Below are 20,627 nucleotides of genomic sequence, written 5' to 3'. Positions count from 1 at the left end.
ACGGAAATTAATAACGGTGAGTCTGAATTGAAAATTTTAAAAATATTAGGGGGTACATTGCCAATTTTTAAATATTGGGGTTCAAATTAAAAAATGCCTGAAATTTCAGGGGTAAAGTGAATTTAACCTTAAATAAAAATTAATTTTATCTAATTAATGATCAATTTATGAAAAAAGTATAAACAGTACCTGAGAAATAAATAAACTGATTGAACAAACAACTTGTGAATAAGTTCAAATTCGCTCGAAAAATAAATGGGCAAACATATAATCTACTCAATAATTACTCAAAATAAAATTAAACAAAACAAACTTGAATATTCAATATTCCATAGCAGATAGCACTCAATTTGATCATAGCATTCAAGAGGGAAAAGGGTGCGCTTTTAAAGAACAAGGTCCCGGTTCACCAACCGAACAATTTTTTCCTTTCTATATTCCGAACGGATAGCGATACCGTCGCACTCAAACTATAATGTCTTAACTACCATTGCTTCTTACACGCTCGTCTCCAAGCTCTCTCTCTCTCTCTCTCTCTCTCTCTCTGTTCCACTATGCGATTATCGCTCTACAGAAATGGGTGCGAGAAGAGCTTTGCTTCAGTGTCTGTTATCGCTGTTTTTGATAATTGAGGTTGCAGTGGCCACGGCCAACTTCTTCAAGCCATTCAACGTGAGCTATGACCACAGGGCGCTCATCATCGACGGCGAGCGCCGGATGCTCATCTCCGCAGGAATTCACTACCCCCGTGCCACTGCTGAGGTTATTCAATTATCCTCCTGCCTCTCTTATGGTTTCGAATTTCATTACTATCCATGCTCTGTTTTTTTTTTTTTTTTTTGCTTCATTAGACAACATTTTTTTTTTTCTCCTGAATTAAGCATGATGTGACTGTGTTTGGCTATCAAGAACAAGAAACTTTTTATCTTGGATCATAGTGTTTGATCCCATGGAAAACAATAAACTTAGCCAACAGAATCTCAGGCAAGAGACACCTGCTAAGGGAAATTGAGCTTATACAACCATTGCGGCTCACACATTTATCCAACCTTAGGGCGGTCAAAGCTTTAGCCAAGCCCACACATTGGTTGGGCTAGATTTTTTCCAACCTACCTTCTTTACAGCCCAAATCTAGTGTTAATTTAATCTCCAATGGTTGTGCTGTAATCATTCTTTTTCTCGATTCTTTCATTTGTTGTAGTTATAATGTTTGTGTGTGTGTGTGTTGATTTTTTTTTTTTTTTTCCTTTAGTTATTTTAAAATCCCCTGATTTGATTATAATGCTTCTGGAATGTATGCAAACCTTTTTTTTAAAAAAAAAGCAGCTCCTTAAGCTTAGCTTAACATGGTTGCTTTCTGAGATAGGCACTTATTTCTTTCACATGATGTCAGATGTGGCCTGATATAATTGCAAAGAGCAAGGAAGGGGGAGCAGATGTGATCCAAACTTATGTGTTCTGGAATGCGCATGAGCCAGTGAGAGGACAGGTGCAATAAATTTTTTTTCACAGCTGGTCTGGGTTGATACCCTTGTGAGGTTATCTTGACATGATATATTTGATTTTCAAAATTTTGATTTTCTTCTGGACTGCTTGTTCAGTATTACTTTGAGGGGAGATATGATCTCGTCAAGTTTGTGAAGCTAGTGGGATCGAGTGGACTCTATCTCCATCTTCGCATAGGACCTTATGTTTGCGCTGAGTGGAATTTTGGGTCTAACATTCTCTCCCCTATATTTATAAGTTATTTTTTCTACTTACAGTACTAGTTTCCTTTTCTGCTTAGAACTCAGTTTATGAAATATGATGCTCCTTCATTCTGTCAAATTCGATCACAATGCTACATGATCGACAAAAGTTTTAGTTCTGTTATGGAGTGGATCAACTATGTATATGCTCCAATTAAATGCTTCGTTATTCTTTCCAGCATTTGCTAGGGGCTAGGTGTTATTGGTGTATGTAATAAAAATGTAGGATTTGTTGTTGGGCACGGAAAACCATTTTTCTCTACCCCTTATACATTTTTTTTTTTCATAAGTAAAAGAGATTATTGATAAAACTGAACTACTTTCTGTATAAGGGTGTATTAAACATAATTTAGGTTGTTTATTATCTGAGAGTATAATGGGGTATTTGGGAATAAAAAATTCATTAAACTGTAGTCATTTTGAATTATTTGATTTATTAGATCTACACCCATAAAAGAAATGAAACTCTAATGGATTGGTATCAAAGGGCATTATCTAAATGAACTACTAAGAGATGGCATGCCAAATTGCAACAGCTAAAAACATTTGAGTTCAAGAAAAGAAAAATTTAGACTACTCAACGGAGTTAGACGAATCCTATTGGAACTATTAAAACGCACAACTTACTCCAATGTTATTGAAGTGCTTCCAATTTCATCATTAGTAAAGAACGTTAGCAGATAAGTTGAATTTTCTTACTAAAAAATTCTAAATTAAAATTATAATTGATTTTAATGGCCAGAGGGATTGAAGACTAGGTAGAAGGAAATTATAAAACTGAACTACTTTCTGTAGTGTGCTTTGATCGACTTTCATGTTTTGAGATGGAAAAACGTGGAAGCTCTATCAATGAGTTAGGTTCTAGATATTGGGACTCGAAAAAAACTGTAGTTTGATTTTTGTTTGTCATCAGTACCTTCAGAAAGAGTATTTGTATATTGGTTGTTAAAAATAAAAGTTGTGAAAAGAAGGTTTAAAACAGTTGAAATTTCCATCACCACTGGACAAAAGTTTCTGTGGGAAAATGAAGCAATGTTTTCATGTGGGTTAATATGTGCTTCAGCCTTCAGGGAAGAGACTTTTAGCTTGAAGCTTTGAACGAAAAGTGAATGTTTAGTGGAGTACTAAGAAGAAATCTTACTGTATATATATATTTTTTTATTTTCTCAGTCTAACTTATTGGTTGATGCTATTCTCTTGATGAGACTGATGGATATTTCTTGTGAAATGTCTTGTTTAACAATTTTCATCTGATTTTAACTGTTAATCTTATAGGGGTTTCCCAGTGTGGCTGCGTGATGTTCCTGGTATAGAATTTCGAACAGACAATGTTCCTTTCAAGGTACAATGTTCCTTTGAGCATCAATACATGTGAATTTATTTGCTTGTTCTCAAAAATTATGGAATGTATTTATTTTTATTTTTATTTTCTACGATTTAGTTGGATTTTTACTATATGTACAATGATTGAAAACTGAGATCAATGCTAAACACGTGAGTACCAATCCAATAGGAGTAACAGGTTAGAGTAGGCACACTTGAGACATCATCTTTTCTGACAATTGATGATGCCAACTCTTCTTTTCTTTTCTTCTACTGCCCTCTTTTGTAAACTACTGTACCTTAACCCGTATTTCCGATAGCATGGGTGACAACGTTGGTGTTTAGTTCCCTCTGCAACACCTTTAACTGCCTTTCCCTGTTCTCACGCTCTCTTCCTCTCTCTCAAACCTTGGCTGAGGGGATGTGCAAATGCTTCCAAGGCAAAGAAATGAAATTTCATTTTGTCTTGTTGGTATGGTCCATCCAAAGATGGAAATCGTGCAGGACAAAAAGTTTGGAAATGCAAAGAGAGTGGTTTTAAGTTAACATTTCATGGATATTTAGGATACAATATATATTCCATATCTATGAAAGATAACAAGCATATAAAATGACCATTGATTATGTAATGAGGCATGCCACTTGCACAAATTTTAGGTTATTCTTTGCAATTAACTTGGACTAATTTACTTTGTGACTTTTTTTTTTTTTTAATAAGTACTTTGTGACTTCTATCTTAAATAGAAAACCAGAGCAATACATTAGTAATTAAAATTTTTTAAATGAAAGCGTGGTTGTTGTGAAATACACCATAACACTTCTGTAAAACCTTTGTTTTCATGGAGCGTTGGTTGGTGGAAGCTGTAGTTGTTTGAATGTTTCATCAGGTTTTTGTTTGAGTTCACCAAGAAAAAGAAAAAAAAGAGAGAAAGAGGTTTAAAGTGTTTTTACATGTTCGTATAATTTCAACTTTAAGGTTCTCTCTCATAATGGTGATACTTCATTCTTGGTTTTTGAGATATTATGTATCTACATGGACTAGAAGTATAAATGCAATCTGCATTCTATAAGTTACTAGCCAGCTCATTTTGTTCAACAGCAAATTCTGTTTCTTGGTCACCCTGTATAAATATTTCCTCTTTCCATCCAGCTTAAGTTTTAAGGTAATTCTTCACCACTGTATTTGCACTTCCTTTCTTCTTTTTCTCTCAGAAATCGTCTCTTGTTCAGTTGTTTCAATGTTCCTCTGGAAGTGCTTTATATCAAAGAGGTTGCTCCCTGAATCTTGCTTAGGTGTTGGGTGGGGTTTGTTTAGTAGTATAATTTACTCATGTTAACAAGTGAACTTTTCATTATTGTTTTAAGCATTAGCTGTAGATTTGAATTTTAAATTTATTGTGGTGGTTATTATTAACGTCTTAATCCATATTTCATCTTTTCCAGGACGAGATGCAACGGTTTGTTAAAAAGATTGTGGAACTGATGCGAGAGGAAATGCTATTTTCTTGGCAAGGTGGTCCAATCATTATGTTGCAGGTTGTAACAGAATTTTGAAGTTTGATTTGAGTGTAACGTGGATTAGATGGTTAGTTTAATTCCAGTTAGTTGGTAGTTTTTTTTTTTTTGATAAGTAATAAGAATGTTTTATTAAAAAGCGTAAGGCGCTCCAAAAGTACATTGGATATATACAAGGGGAACACCTAACTGGAAAAGGAGAAGCGGGAAAGAAAATCCGCATAGCTAATAGACATAGGGGAAAGGTAAGCCACAGTCCACAAATACAAGGAATACAACAAGGAGGCTAAAATTTCATCCATAGAGCTTTCCAAATCCTTGAAATACCTATTGTTTCTCTCCCTCCAAATCGTCCAAAAAATACAAATAGGCACCATTTTCCAAACCACCGCACTCCTAGTCCTTCCAGTGGAACACCAGCAAGCGCACAAGTCCAAAACACTACTAGGTATGACCCAAGACAGACCAAGCCTGCTAAGGATGTTACTCCACAGAGAATGGGCGACCTCGCAATGAAGGAGTAAATGATCTCCAGAGCTGGGAGTTGATATCAGTTATCGCATTCCTAATCTGCCCAATTCCTGCAATGGGACCACTTTCCTTTTTCTTTTTTTGCCTGGAATCCTGCAATTGGGACTTGTTATTGAGAAAGTAATCTCATTTTAGGAGGAATGTGGTTTCCCCAAATCGTGGATATCTAATTTCTCCTATGCATGAACTTCTCATTTCTGTTTCTTTTTGAATTACATATGAGGAAGAGCTTTGTCCATGCTTTCCAAACAGTAGGACTTTTGCACATATCCAATAAATATCAGGGTCCAAGACTTTTGGGAAACAATTCTGACTACAACCCACTCAGTTCCATGCCTCTACAAATTGGAATCAAAACCACCCAATATGGTTATTTATTTTGATTCTAAATTACCTTCCCCTTCCTGTTACAGAAACATCTCACTTCTGTTTCTCTATCCGCTTCTTGGTATATATGCAGATAGTATATTTATGTTAAATCAGCTTTTCAGTGGTCAACTTTATTTTTATTATTATGGGCGTACTATATACTTATCTTTTTTTCTTTAATGAGGCTGTTTTCCCTTCCTATACAGTTTCTAACTAGATATGCCAATACTGGAATGAATTTTTATCAGATTGAAAATGAATATGGAGATGTAGAAAGCTCGTATGGCCAGAAGGGGAAGGAATATGTTAAATGGGCTGCTCGGATGGCTCTAGGTCTTGGTGCTGGTGTTCCATGGGTCATGTGCAAGCAAACAGATGCTCCAGATAATATTGTAAAGCTCTTAGTCTATATATTGCTTGCTTAACTTTCTTACAACTAGCACTTATGTTAGATAGCACTGAAGACTGTATTATCTGTATATGCTACAATTGAAAATCAAGAAGGGCTGATGGTTAGGTTTTATCATTAGAATGAATAGCATTTCATAGAAAATTGTACTATTTAACGCTCTGAGATTTAGAATGGTTGAAATGCCTGTCATTTATAGTTCTTTTGTTCTCCTTCACAGATAAATGCCTGCAATGGATACTATTGCGATGGTTTCAAGACGAATTCCAATAATACACCAGTACTTTGGACGGAGGACTGGGATGGATGGTATGATGATGCCTTATTGTTTCTTTGGTTCTTTAGAGCCTTGAAGATTCTGGATCTTTTAAAAAATTTGAACAATTTCGAATCTCAAATCTGAGAATTTATTCTCAAAATCATTTACTTACAAATTTCTGCGCTCTTTGTATGCATTACATTACTTATAAAAAAAAAAATTCATCTCTATTTTTTTTTTTTTTTTTTTTTTCTTTTTCTTGTTACTAGATATTTTTCTTTCATCACTAAGGTGTGTTCAATGAATGCATGTTTGCGGTTTAATACAAGTAGTGGTATTTAGGTGCTATCATTTTAAGGGTTTGTTTATAGTGTTTTATTTTCTACAAATTTATGAGTGGATTTATTTCTTTTTTCTGTTGATATTTTGAAGGTATACAAAATGGGGTGGACGATTGCCACATAGACCTGCTGAAGACCTTGCATTTGCAGTTGCACGCTTTTTTCAACGTGGAGGGAGCTTTCAGAACTACTATATGGTATGATATTATAAGTAAATAGGATGCTTATTTTGATCAGCCAAAACATGTGTGGCAAAATATAATTCTATTAAAAAGTTCATTAGAACATTCAAATCTAAATCTTCTTTACATGTGCTTCTCTTTTGGTGTCAAATTATGCGGTTTCAAAGTCCTTTTAGGCTTCCTTGATCATGATTGAAATGTTCGATTTCCACCTGTGCCAAAGTCAATTTCTTTTTCCATTCATGTTTTAATCAAGTTTCTGTAAACCTTCACATATTTCCCAAAGCTTTGGTGAAAAAGTCTAAATTGTAAGCTTCAATGAGCAAATAGATTGGGGAATGGCTAGTGCCATGAAAGAATGATTATGAAAGATCTATAGGGATGGGGTAGAGTCTGATATTGTATACTTACCATTGGCCACTGAAGTAAAATTAAAAATAAAAATGAAACTGATAACTTCTCAAGTTCTCCTTGATATTGATAGTTTTTGTTATGCATATTATTTAGCTTGCAGAATGGTCAAATGCTACATCTTGACAAGCTTGTTGCATGGTTGCAGTATTTTGGTGGAACAAACTTCAACCGAACTTCTGGTGGCCCATTCTATATTACTAGCTATGATTATGATGCTCCAATTGATGAATATGGTAGGTGAAACTGGGCCTAAATAACAGAATTTGTTCCTCTGTTGGCAATCTTTATTGAGTGAGGCATAAGTAAGCTGCCTCTATAAACATACATCTTTAATTTGAAAAATAAAATAAGAACTCAAAGAAACGTAATTAACAAATGTCTTTTTTGTTTCTTCATTAGGTCTGCTGAGTGAGCCTAAATGGGGGCATCTGAAAGATCTGCACTCTGCTATAAAGCTTTGTGAAGCTGCTCTAGTTGCTGCTGATTCACCTCAGTATATAAAATTGGGACCAAAGCAGGAGGTTTATTTTATGCCTTAACTTCTAAGTTAGCCATGGTTAATTGCTCAAGTATTGATTAACTAATTCCTTGGAATGATATTTCCTCAATCCAATTTATTAAAAGAGATACGTATATGTGTGAGTGGATCACTTTTTTGCAACCTGTGATGGTTATTTTTGCTTAAACTTGAGATCATTTTGACTTGACCCGTGTATAGAAAGTTCTAGAGTGGAACTAAATCTAGGGCAGTATACTACATCTCAACCACCAAAGTTTGAAAAGCAAATCCATCTAATTTTATGCAACCGATAGCGACTGTTCTAGATGTGATTTTTTTTTTCTTATATGTGTTTTGATTTTGACTTTTACGTTATAGTTCCATCTTTTTTATTTTTTAACTCAGCTTTTCTTTTCTTTCCTTTCTTTAAGTGATTTTTGTCAATGTTTTATGCAAAAAATCAGAGACTCTGACTGAGCTTTTATGGTGCTATATCACACCAATGATTATGGGAAGTTTTTGGATATAGCAAGGTATGGCAGTGGAAGGAATAATGGGTAGAGAAGAACAGGGCGGGAAAGTTTTTGGGCTAGCATTCAAAGACCTTCTCGGCCCTTCCCAAGGAAATCCCAGTGCAAGCATTCTACAGGTGTTCATTTTCAGTCCTGGAATGAACTCCATGACCCTACATCAAGGGTGAGGATTACAGCCTCCCCTTGGTTATGAAGGGGGCTGGAACAAGCATGGGAATACTAGCCTTGCAGTTCTTATGCTCTTGCCGTGAAATGTTGACATCGAGGAGAAGGTTTGATTGGGGGGCCAGGCCAGGTGTTTGTGGGTCATGTTATGAGAGAGGAGAGGGAGACGGGGGGGGGCGCTGTCAGTGTGGCCAAATCAGGAGACATGTTAGGGTCCAAACTGTGTGGGACAGCGAGTGATGGTGAACAGAGATCAATGGCGAGGGGTGTGGTGGGAATGTGGGAACAGGAAGGAAATTCTAGGCGTACATGATGGAAAGATGATCACATTTTCAAAAACCATTTAATCATTACATTGGCTGAGAAAGAAAACCAGGAACAAAATTAAAACCCATTTTGGGCCCCAGACAAAAACATCCACTTGTGCTTAGTATCACATTTTCAAAAACCATTTAATCATTACATTGGCTGAGAAAGAAAACCAGGAACAAAATTAAAACCCATTTTGGGCCCCAGACAAAAACATCCACTTGTGCTTAGTGATGCTTCTAACGAGACGAACATTTTCAGTAGTACAACTTTAAATTATTGTGTTTCTCCGAACATTTTAATGTTCTGTTTCAGTTCTCTTTTGAAATTAACATAGCTTGTACCACTAATTTCAGGCACATGTGTACCATGTAGACCTTCAAACTGGAGGCCTGAAGTATGAAAGTCAAAGCAGGTGCTCCGCATTTCTTGCAAACATTGATGAGCGTAAAGCAGCTGCTGTAACATTTCATGGTCAAACATATAATTTACCACCATGGTCGGTCAGTATATTACCAGACTGCAGGAACACGGTGTTCAATACTGCCAAGGTTTGGATTTAGTATGGTGGACATTGTATCGAATGGTGACTGAGGCATTAGATACTTGTTGAAGTTACACTCATATGCAATTGCCCAACCTTTTTGGACACTCGTAAACCATACAATTTCTTCTCTTTTTTTTTTTTTTCTTCCTGTTTGAATATAAGAATGTTAAATTGTTGTTCTGTGAGACACTATGAAATTAGTCCTCAATTTTTTATACGTTTGCTTATGAACCATCTATATATAATGAATTTTTTAACTTTGAATGGTCAGTATATAACTCTACATGGTTCTTTCATATGCTCCTGTACAGTTCACTCGTGGAGTTACGATACATGCACCATGAAGCACATAAAGGACTCTATAGTCATTTTTTCTTGTTCTCTTGGGTGCTGCAATGTCCGATTTTCCATTTATCGTTTCAATCTGCAACATGTCAAAAAACACACTTTCTTTCCCTCTGGTTTTTGCTTTAACATTGACTTAGTGAATTCTTGTGAAGGTTACCACTGTCTTCTATTTCTTATTAGCCCTAGAAACTCTATTTTCCCTTCACAGAGGGAAAATAGGGAAAACTCTAGAAACTCTAGGGAAAATTCTATTCCCGTTTAGGTATTGAATGTGTATCTTTGTTGTAAGTTTATTAAGGAGCTCAACTGAATTTTCTGACTAATCATTTAAACAAGGATATTATGCATCACTTATCATGAAATACATGTCTTGATAGCTGGCAGAAAGTTGCTTTTATTTTCTTATCATGTATTGCATGGGAATGGGGATGCTTACACATATGAGTCACATGTTCTACCATTTCCTTTATTATTTTCAACATTAGCAACGAATCTTCAACTTTCTTTAAAGCTGCACAAATACATGATGCAAAAATGTCATCCTGCTAAAGATTTTAAGTATAGGCATATCTTTCTTTCTGAGTATTTTGAATCAACATGAGAATCTTAATTTTTTTTAAAAAAAATACATGACCTCATAAAACTGCAACAGAAAGATGAGATGGTTCCTTTCTCGGACATCTTGTGCAACAGTTCTAGAACGGAGCTGAACATTTTGAACACTTGCTTCCAAAGTATACATATTATCATGTGAACATGAATTGTTGCATCTGTCCATTCCAGTCAGATATGCATTTTGTAGAAACTTTAGCTGTACCCTTGTGTTTGCTCTCTCTTTTGTTTCCCTCCTCAAAATTTTGTCGATATTTAATCTTAGATTATGGATGTTCATTGTTTCATATTGTAATGAAAATGGTAAGAAGGTCTAAGTCATGATTTTTCAGCCCACAGTGTGATTTCAAATGCTCTTTGTTTTGCCTGTTGGACTTATTATGGATATGTGTGAGATCTTAGTATCCTAATGGATGTCTGAGGCCAATTACATGTTTGTACAGGTAGCAGCACAAACTTCCATTAAAATGGTGGACTTTGAATTGCCTCTTTTCTCAAATATTTCTGTGCACCAACAATTCATGGTTCATAATGAAGTTTCCTATATCTCAAAATCCTGGATGACTGTAAAAGAGCCAATCGGTGTTTGGAGTGAGAGCGCTTTTACTGTCCAAGGTATATTGGAGCATTTAAATGTGACAAAGGACTATTCTGATTATCTATGGTATATAACCAGGTAATCACCTAGTCTTGAAGATAGCAGTGGTAGGATCAGATAGCGCGTAGGAGAACAATTTTATGTGGCTTGACTGTGTTTGACTTATACTCGACATACTAGGTTCTAAAATATATCAATTCAACTTATTTCAGTTGAATTTTCTCAACATAGGAAATGCTAAATATCTGATGACACATGAGGCTCGCATCAATGCTTACAAACATCTTTTTTTGACTTTTTAACCATTCTTTTTTTAAAAATAAAAAAAAATAAAAACTTTGTCATTAACTCAATTAACATTCCCCTGTTTGGTAGAAGACAAAAAAATAATACTGACCTATCGAGGAATAAAGAGATAGAAATAATTTCTTCAGAGCCTGCTCTATTGGACAACTAACTCTCTGGACAAAACACATTTAAAGCATATTCGCTTCATTTTCATTTTCTTTAGCCTGAGAGGGTGCAGGCTTCCCGCGTAGGCAGATTAGCTATTTCCTTGTTGGCTAAGGCCAAGGGACAGTGCATTTGCTCTGAAGTGGTGGGTTTGTTTCTTTCTGTTTTGGATAACTAGGCCCATATGGCTGTGTGCCATGGGGCCTTACGACCTCATGAATGATTCAAACGTGCCATTTTTTTTTTTTTTTTTTTCATTTTTCATATCACAAAGTATTTGTAGAATGAGAATATATGTTATAATGTGCTTCTAGTCACGATCCAGTCATCATTTTAAAGTGATTTTAAGTAACTTGTTTGTTGCAAATTATGGACATTCATTTCTTTATTACTTGTCTTTAATTTGGAGCATGCCTATAAAGATTTCTCATTTAACTATCTTATGCACTCTTTTTACCTATCAATTTACACCGACTCTTTATTAATAAAATTAAGTAGTTTGATCAGTCATTCTTTGATTTTCACTCAATCTTTGTTAACACCTATTTGATTTAATGTGCAATGTAGAATATATGTTTCTGATGATGACATCTCATTCTGGGAGGAAAAGGAAGTTAGACCAACACTTACAATTGATAGCATGCGTGATGTGTTGCGCACATTCATTAATGGCCAGCTTATAGGTAATTAGGCTTTGTCGCCAGAACCTTTCTTCCTCTTATCTTGATCTACTTTTTCACAAGGTTATATTTTTGTTGTACATTTTGCTTTAGGTTGACTCAAATTGTATACTGAGAACTGTTGACGTTTTATATGTTGATCGATATCAACAATGACATAATTAGCCAAATGCATAATTAGTATAAGAAAATGACCCAAATTGTGTAGGTTATGTCAAATTATTTGTCATGTCTAGGTCACAACATGTTTGTCATATGTTATTACCCAAATAGCAGCAAGGAACGTCTATGGAAGAAAAGGAAAATTGCTGGAAGTACTAAATTGGTCGATGTATTTTAATTATTAAATGAAGCTTTAAATAAGATCTCACACATATCCATAATTCAGTCTCTTTTTACATTGGCATAGAAAGATCAAATTTTTCCAAAAACAAAATGAAAAAGAGAATCATAAACATCCTAAATATTGATTAGCATATGAGTATCACTATTTCTACAGTATTATCAACAATAAATTGATAGTTTCAGTTGACAATTTAAGCTGTTGGATATATGTGGATACTATCAACATCTCAAGATATACATGATTCCCTTTCACTAACCAAGATTAATGACCATACGCCACCATATATTTGCAGCGCATTATCTATAAGATTAAGTGAAGGGGTCTAATCAGACCTTTAGACTGGTATCGACCATTTGAGAAATTCCGGAAATAGGCCATCTGTTGCTCCGCTCAATGAAATAATTGGCATATTCTCTCATCCTTTATGCTTATGAATCAAAGGACCTTCTGGCTTTTTGTTTATAACTTTATTTCCAATCTGATATGTAGAAATCAATCTAGAACCCATGGAAACCTGTCACTAACAATTAACTGATTTTTTATTTTATTTTTTTCGTATGCATTGCTTCTATTATTTTCTCTAACATGTACAGTACTTTGTCTTTCGAAAGTGAAGGCAGTGTGGTTGGTCATTGGGTGAAGGTGGTCCAGCCTGTTCAGTTTCTCCAAGGATACAATGATTTAGTGTTGTTATCTCAGACAGTGGGTTTACAGGTAAAAGTTCATTTTGTTTCAAGTCAAGATTTGAATGTCTTCTCATAGTCTTTTAATCCTAGAGTAATAGTTGTTATTCCTGCCTTTTAGATATAATGGTTAACTTTTTAGAGGAAAAGGAGATGTTCGCCATGTGGGCTTTGGACTGAAATTAAAAGAAAAAAGTTTCTATATTTTTGTCTTCTTCAAGTTTTATTCTTTCCTGGGTCAGTTTGGCTCTCTCTCTCTCTCTCTCTCTCTTAGTGATAATTTTCTATTCTAGCACAATATATTTGGTTCTATTCTTATCAAAAAAAAAAAAATTTGGTTCTATCCGTTTCTCTTCCTCCATTCCTTCTTCCAAAATTCTAAATTTTTGCCTAAGATTCTGAAAATCTTTTAATAATTTGAGGTAAACTTCACCAAACACTCCCAATGCTTAGGCCGTTTTTGGTTTTGCCCACTGTGCTTTAAAATGAAGGTTTAACCCCCTGTAGTAAGGGCCACTTAACAGAGATCCCCTTCATGAAGGTTTGTATCCAATTCAGTCAAAACAGGAAATATGTTGCAGTGATTCCTAGTATCACATGGGAGTTATTTTTCTGGAAATAATGATAATAAGAATAATGAAAAAATTAATAAGAAAAAATAGAAACACTTCCCCAATAAAAAAACCAAAAATAAAACAAAAGAAAGCAAATAAAAACAAAATTAAAGAGCACAACCTTGGAGTTCCATCCACGGCTGTGGGCTTAAGCTCCATGAACGTGGAGTTTGATGAGGTCCAGGGCCATGGAACTTGGAACTTGGAGCTCCATTGCCATAGCCATGGAGTCTCCTTGGCTGTGGGTCTCTATAGTAATGGAGGAGACCCATGGCAATGGAGTTCTCTCCATGGCTACTAGCCTCCACTGCCATGGAGTTCTCCCCATGGCCATTGGTCTCCATTGCCATAGAATCTCCATGGCCGTGACCATGAAGGTTTCATGTCTATTGAGATTGGATGAACCATGGTTGTGGGTCTCCATGGCCATGGCTCACCTAGCCACAGAGACCCTCGGCCATAGGGTTCCACCCATGGTCGTCGCTCCATGACTGTTGGGCTTTATTATTATCATTTATTTTTACTTCTATTTATGTTTGTAATACTTCTGGGAAAGCATTTTCATATGTTGAATAAGTTAAAGCATGGAGGGCAAAACCAAAAAGGGTCCAATCATGGGGGGGTTTGGGCAATTTTACCTATTTTTAAATGTAGCATTTGTAAGGGGGAAGTCGATGTAAACCAACTAATCTCCAATGGACTGATATTTCATGATGTATTTATTTTTTGATTTTTGATTATGAACTCTGTATTCTTGCTGTTGGATATGAGAAGATTCTTGCCTTGGTTTCTTTGTGAAAAGTCTACTACACAGTTATGCTAACTTTTATCTGTTGTAATGTTTCTCATTGGGCCTGTTTTTTCTTCTAGGTTGATTGTTGACTTGTTTTTCTTCGTAATTAGCTATTTATTTCTGTGTCACCAAAGAGAATAGTTTTACTTAGTGTATGTACTCTGTCATCTAATTTGAAATAATTATACAGAACTATGGTGCCTTCCTTGAGAAAGATGGGGCAGGGTTTAGAGGCCAAATCAAGCTTACTGGATTTAGGAATGGGGATATTGACCTCTCAAAGTTGTCATGGACCTACCAGGTATCTATTAAAAAATTTCAGCTCCGCATTCTTAGCTTCAACTTGGCTGTAATTTAAATTTGAAAATGCAACTTCTTTTAAAAGAGAGAGAGTTGAAACTACAATCATATGTTTGTCACTGCTGTCCAAATCATGAATTGAGACTTTTTATATATTTGACAGTACACTTCACTAATATTGTATCTCCTGGTCTCTTTATTATTACCTTGATCTTATTAGATTCTACACTTGAACTGACCTTCTAGAGGTAGAAAATATCAAGGTGGATAATGAATTGTTTTCATTTGGATTATAGGTTGGGCTTAAGGGTGAATTCTCGAATATATACACCATGGAGGAAAATGAAAAGTCAGGTTGGAGTGATTTAAATCTTGATGCTATTCCGGCCACATTTACCTGGTACAAGGTAAATTTTTCCCTTTAAGAGAAAAATCTGTAGAGATCATTATGTGCGATTTCATTGCTAATTAGATATGATGGCAGTAATCTCATCTTATCTTTGAGCACAACTCTCATATGATGATTATTAGTTGAGTTTGCCTTAAAAGCATAATCTTCAGATTCAAATGTCTGTCTCGATGACAATGGATTTTTTTTTTTTTTCTGTTTTCGTACCTTTAGGGTTTTATTTAATTCTTCTTTTTTTCTTTTTTTTTTTTCATGTAGAAATAAATATTTGGATTTCATGGGATCTATATTCTATTGAGACCAAGTTTACATAGATATAATTACATTGTGCTTATGGCCCTAAAAATCAAATTAATTTGAATAATTCTTGAGCATTTATAACACAGTATGCATCCTTTTGGTACGATAACTGTGAATGACTTTTTTCATGTTGAAGTTAAGGATATTAATACAACCGGTTCTACTATCGGTTCTTGAAAAGAGGCAAAAAGAAAAGGTTTTGGGATGGGAACAAGACGCAAGTTAGTTCATGTTGAAGGTTATGGGATGGGAACAAGACCCGTATTAATCACCACTTCCTCAAAGAACTTATGCATCTTAGGGTGTGTGTGTGTGTCTTTTTTTTTTGGGATAAAATACACTTTGGCCTGATCAAGTTTAAGTTTGTTGTCAATTTGGTCAATGAAATATGATTTTGGTCCTTGAAGTTTGTTTTGTTGTCAGTGTAACCCTCCGTCCAAGTCCATTAACCTTGCTCCCATAAATGATAGGCGACATGTGGGTGAGTTGAAAACAACACCATTTTAGTGAAAAATCTATGTAAAGGATAAAATACAAAGAAACTCGAGATTTTTTTTTTTTAAAAAAAATTCCCACTTTTATTTTTATTTGATTTTATTAAGATTTTTTTTACTGAAATTTCAGCTCATGTGAATACCACATGATGTTTAATAGAGCAAGGTTAACGGATTTGGATGGAAGGGACCAAATTAGCCAAATTCAAACTTCAGGAACCAAATTGACAACAAACTGAAACTTGAAGAGATGAAAATGGATTTGAGCCTCTTTTTTTTTTGGGGGTTTAGTTACACTTTTCCCCTGGTAGTTTAGGAACCAAATTGACAACAAACCTAAACTCATCAACCTTGATAACGGTGCGTTTCAATTCAACAAGGGGTAAATTTCTCAACAACAAAAAAATCTGTGTCATGTGCCGCTCACTTGCCATGTTTTCTGTTCATACTAACGCCCAAATCTGACTCAGGGGGCTACCTGGAACAAAATGGTAGCTTGGAAGAGCAAATTGTAGTTTAGGTGTAAGTGAAAATGTGGTGATAGTTTTTGGGGGCAAAGTGTAATTAATCCTTTTTTGTTTCCTCCCATATTCTTGCCATACAATTACAAACAATTAATCAATTATCTTTATTGCCTCCAACCCCGCCCTCCTCTTTTCTTTTCACCCTCTTGTCTATTGACTACAAGAATCTTAATTCTTATGGTGTTTTCTCAAGATTGAGATAAAAGTTCTTGTATCTTCCCTCCCTCAAGCTTATGTTATTGACAGCTTTGGTAGAGAAGTAATCTTGAATTCTGGATAGCCAATTTACATGATGTTTAAAACAAAATTACAAACTCAGTTCTACAGTCTACATATCTTTTTTCTGCAAATTTATATCGTTCAGTCACTCCTAGTATATAATCTTTGAATTTCTTAGTGATTCCATTGCCTGTCTTATTGCAGTTATCTAATTATGAAATCTCTTGTTCATTACTTAGAGAAATATTTATTCACAAACACCTTTTCCTTGATTTAATCAGACTTACTTCAATGCCCCTGATGGCACGGAACCAGTTGCTCTTGATTTGGGAAGCATGGGAAAGGGGCAAGCATGGGTCAATGGTCACCACATAGGAAGATACTGGACTCTGGTTGCTCCAAAAGATGGATGCCAAAAATGTGATTATCGCGGGCCATACAACTCAAATAAGTGTAGAACAAACTGTGGCAATCCTACTCAAACCTGGTACACTTCTATCTCAAAATAAAATGAAATTACAAAGAACTAGATAAAGATATGTCTTGCTAGATTGGAAAATATATGAGCTCCGTATTAGAGGCTTATTATGGACAAGTCAATCTATATAACAGTTGAAATAGTATAAGTCAGAGAGAGAAAAGTAAGAAATGAAAAGAGAAAGATGGCTTGTCTGGAAAAGAAAACTCTCAAAAAATTAAGGTTCTCCTCCTGCTTGTGTATTATTTGTAAGTCTCAAATAGTACAAGTAATCCAAACATTACAACATCACATTCAACTAGTAAGCAGCATCTCTCTATTTTTTTTTTTAGCTTCCAAATGACTTGTCGTTTGACCCGTTGCATAACAAATTGCTGTCTTGTTCAGCGCTGTGCTACCTATGGTTTTGGATCATGCTGCATGACCTGTTGTTTGCCATCAACACCCTAAAAAATTTGGCGTTTTTTGTCCCAATCAAAAAACACTGCTCTGCTGTTGGAGACCACACTGCTGCCATTGAGATTTCCTTGTTTCTTCAAAAAAAAAAAACTAGAAACAACTGAATAAACCAACAAACCATCTTTATCAACTTGATTCAAATAACTACCACCCAAATCTCTCTTTGAAGCCGTGGATCTACCCTTCTTCAGTTGCATTTGACAAACAACACCCCCCCAAAAAAAAAAAAAACCATGGTTGAGAGAAGCATCTTGCACCGATTGAAATTTTTTTTTTTCTTTTCCATGCTGATGTCAGCATCCATACAGACGAGGCCAACGAATGTTCAAGTTTCCCTAGGTCTTTCTTAATTGCTTGGAATCAATTTGCTTTGACACCAAGTTAAAATAGTATTACAAGAGAGAAAGACTGTTTGTCTGATAAAGAGAACTCTCAAAAATTAGGGTTCTCCTCCTGCTCATGTATTATTCATAATAGTTTCACACAGTAAAAGTACATAAATATCATATGATATTATAATCATAAAAATAACACATCAACAGTAACATCTGTCCGTCTTACTTGAATAACAAGACCGTACGTTGCATAATCTGAGATTGATTCAACATCTTAATGCCAATTACCTGATGGCTACTTTTGGGCAATCTCCAGGTACCACATACCCCGGTCATGGCTGCATGCATCTGATAATTTACTTGTCATCTTTGAAGAAACTGGAGGGAATCCATTCGATATTTCACTGAAGTTACATTCCATCCGAATCATCTGTGGTCAAGTGTCGGAGTCACACTATCCACCTCTCTGGAAATGGTCCCAGCCAGATTTTACCGATGGAAGTATATTAATTAATGATACAGCACCAGAACTTCACTTGCGGTGTGATGATGAGCATGTAATTGCCTCCATAGAATTCGCTAGCTATGGAACTCCTCAAGGTAGCTGCCAAAAGTTTTCTAGAGGCAACTGCCATGCTCCCAATTCATTTTCCGTAGTCTCCGAGGTATTTTTTAATCTTTTGCTTGACAATTAGTGCTGCAGTCATTATGTCTGAAATGCATATGCACATGGCATCTGCTTCATGATAAAGGTTTTGACTCTATGCTACGAGTTTGAAGTTGTAAGCCCTTCCCTGCTCTGTTCCTGCTTATCAGCAGTAGCCACTAAATTCAGTCTCAAAAGCCCCTCTTAGTTTCATGTTTTAACATGGGAGGTTTGAAGCAAATGTGATTACTGTCATTCAGTTATTTAGTGTGAAATCCAGCCTTTCTTAAAGAGCTTTATTCATTATTTGTGTTTAAGATTCAGTTGGTGATTTACACAGAAACATGCTCATATGCTCATAAATTTGTTAGGCAGATCTTAAACCATTGTTTGTAACCTTTTTGTTTGGAGGATTTTTGGTAATGTTGTCACTAGAAACATTAATTGATTTGGACCGCTAGAGAAAAAAGATTGATTGGATTCTGTGTGACTGGATCCTTGGTTTTGTATATTTGGGGCGTGTATCTTCTAAAATCATTGTGATTGCCAATATTAATCACAGCCCACAACACTGCACAAAGTGAAACTAATGTGAGGGGCTAAATGCCGTTTTACTGTGATGTGGCGACAGCTTTGTGTACAAGAAGAAAAATAAATAGAATACTCAATCATATGGCAACAATTTATCCAGTTGCAGCTTATACAGAACAAAAAGATTTGATATGCATATCTAGCCTAGCTGTAAGTGGCTTGGGTTGGACCAGCCTACTTGAAATGTTCTTGCACCTTTTGATCCTATGCATTATTTGTGTTTTTTAAACCTCCAATTTCAACATTTTCCTCTATTACAGGCTTGCTTGGGAAGAAAGAGCTGTTTTGTTGGAATTTCAAACACCGTATTTGGTGGCGACCCGTGCCATAGCGTTGTCAAGACTTTGGCTGTTGAGGCAAGATGCGTGTCATCATCAAATACTCTTGGTGCCTCTCAGCTTTGAAGTACCAAGCAGGAGCAACAAAGAACGAGTTAATTCCATCATTTTAATATGCTTTTTGGCTGGAATTTGTTCGTTCAGATTCCCCAGTTCTGGGGCTTGTATGTATATTAGTTGAGATCAAGCCTTATCTAATGGCCTGTGCCTGTAAAATAAGAAGCCTCCAACAACAAAACATTCCAATTCTTCATTCTCGTGTCTTCATAATTATAAGAGTTTGATGAATGGTGACATTATCTTCATCATCGTCTTTGATGATAATCTGTAATATCCCCTAAATGAAAAATATATACCTATTAATCGAACCTACTAAATGATGCAACAATATTTCTTGGGTGTTTTAACTACAAAAACTTATTTAGGATTGCGTTTGGAAGCTTAAAAAGTATTCTTAATACTTTAAAAGCTTGTTTTTCTAAAAATTTCTTTCTGACTTTAAAACTCTATTTCTCAACGCAATTTTATATATGTTATAAATCTGGGACCGCATTGTTTAAAGTCAGATTTCAAAGCTGACCATTTTGAACAATAAAAATGGAGGAATGTGATGCAGACTACTCTATTTTCTTCCTTTATACCGCCCTTTTTTGTCAATGCTACCTTCACCTTTTTGCGACTATGGGTGCATTCAGCTGCTCCAGCTCTCTGTCCCTTTCTCAAGCCATTGCTGAAGGGATATGAGCATGAATTGTAGGCAAAAATAATTGAAATGAATAATTAAGGAGCAATGATTCCAAAAATGAAATGAAAATCTTCTCTCCAACCAAGGACTTCATGTACAATATATTTCAAAGTTATTAAAAATATTAATTAAATAATCAAACTTATCTTTTCATATAACTATATAAGTTGAAGTTACTAAAATATTAATTAAATTATTAAATTTATTTTTAAACATCAGTTTAAGTTTTTGAGGTAAGTGATTATTTAATACGGTGTTAAAATAGAGATCCTAGATTCAAACATAAACTCAACAATTTGCCTCTCCCTAGTTAAAAAAGAGTTTGAACCCATAAGTAAGGAGTATCAAAATACTAATTAAATTATTAAATACATCTTTTTCTATCAACTTAAACTTTTGATCAAAAGTTTATAGTAATAGTTTTGCCCTGCTAGAAGATGTTCTAGCCGCATGCTCACAAGTTTCCTAATATGATTCCCAATTATAAAGGTTTCATGTTAACCAGAATCTGCTAGTCA

The 20,627-nt window shown here is 35.2% G+C and overlaps 1 protein-coding gene across 1 annotated transcript; it reads left to right on the top strand.

Annotated features, from left to right (window-relative positions):
* Positions 1–420: 420 nt before the first annotated feature.
* LOC132177404 (beta-galactosidase 9) lies at positions 421–19,669 on the top strand. The gene is made up of 19 exons (XM_059589698.1): positions 421–762; positions 1,394–1,489; positions 1,602–1,714; positions 3,024–3,090; positions 4,515–4,607; positions 5,735–5,878; positions 6,116–6,204; positions 6,587–6,692; positions 7,237–7,324; positions 7,491–7,612; positions 8,954–9,148; positions 10,548–10,780; positions 11,723–11,838; positions 12,798–12,895; positions 14,462–14,572; positions 14,868–14,978; positions 16,799–17,004; positions 18,106–18,454; positions 19,287–19,669. The coding sequence occupies exons 1-19, from the start codon at positions 577–579 to the stop codon at positions 19,428–19,430; spliced, it is 2,667 nt and encodes an 888-aa protein (XP_059445681.1). The 5' UTR covers positions 421–576; the 3' UTR covers positions 19,431–19,669.
* The last annotated feature ends 958 nt before the right edge of the window (positions 19,670–20,627 follow it).

This window comes from Corylus avellana, chromosome ca4, assembly GCF_901000735.1.
Source record: "Corylus avellana chromosome ca4, CavTom2PMs-1.0".
Lineage (NCBI taxonomy): Eukaryota > Viridiplantae > Streptophyta > Magnoliopsida > Fagales > Betulaceae > Corylus > Corylus avellana.
The sequence above is the reverse complement of the archived record's forward strand: the minus strand, read 5'-3'. Positions and strand labels throughout refer to the sequence as shown.

What these genes read in the sequence shown, in the direction of transcription:
- LOC132177404 (XM_059589698.1), top strand. Translation starts at nt 577, where the DNA reads ATGGGTGCGAGAAGAGCTTTGCTTCAGTGTCTGTTATCGCTGTTTTTG. An exon ending in AATTGGGACCAAAGCAGGAG is followed by an intron (nt 7,613 to 8,953) that starts GTTTATTTTATG and finishes CACTAATTTCAG; the next exon opens with GCACATGTGTACCATGTAGA. An exon ending in CCACATTTACCTGGTACAAG is followed by an intron (nt 14,979 to 16,798) that starts GTAAATTTTTCC and finishes TGATTTAATCAG; the next exon opens with ACTTACTTCAATGCCCCTGA.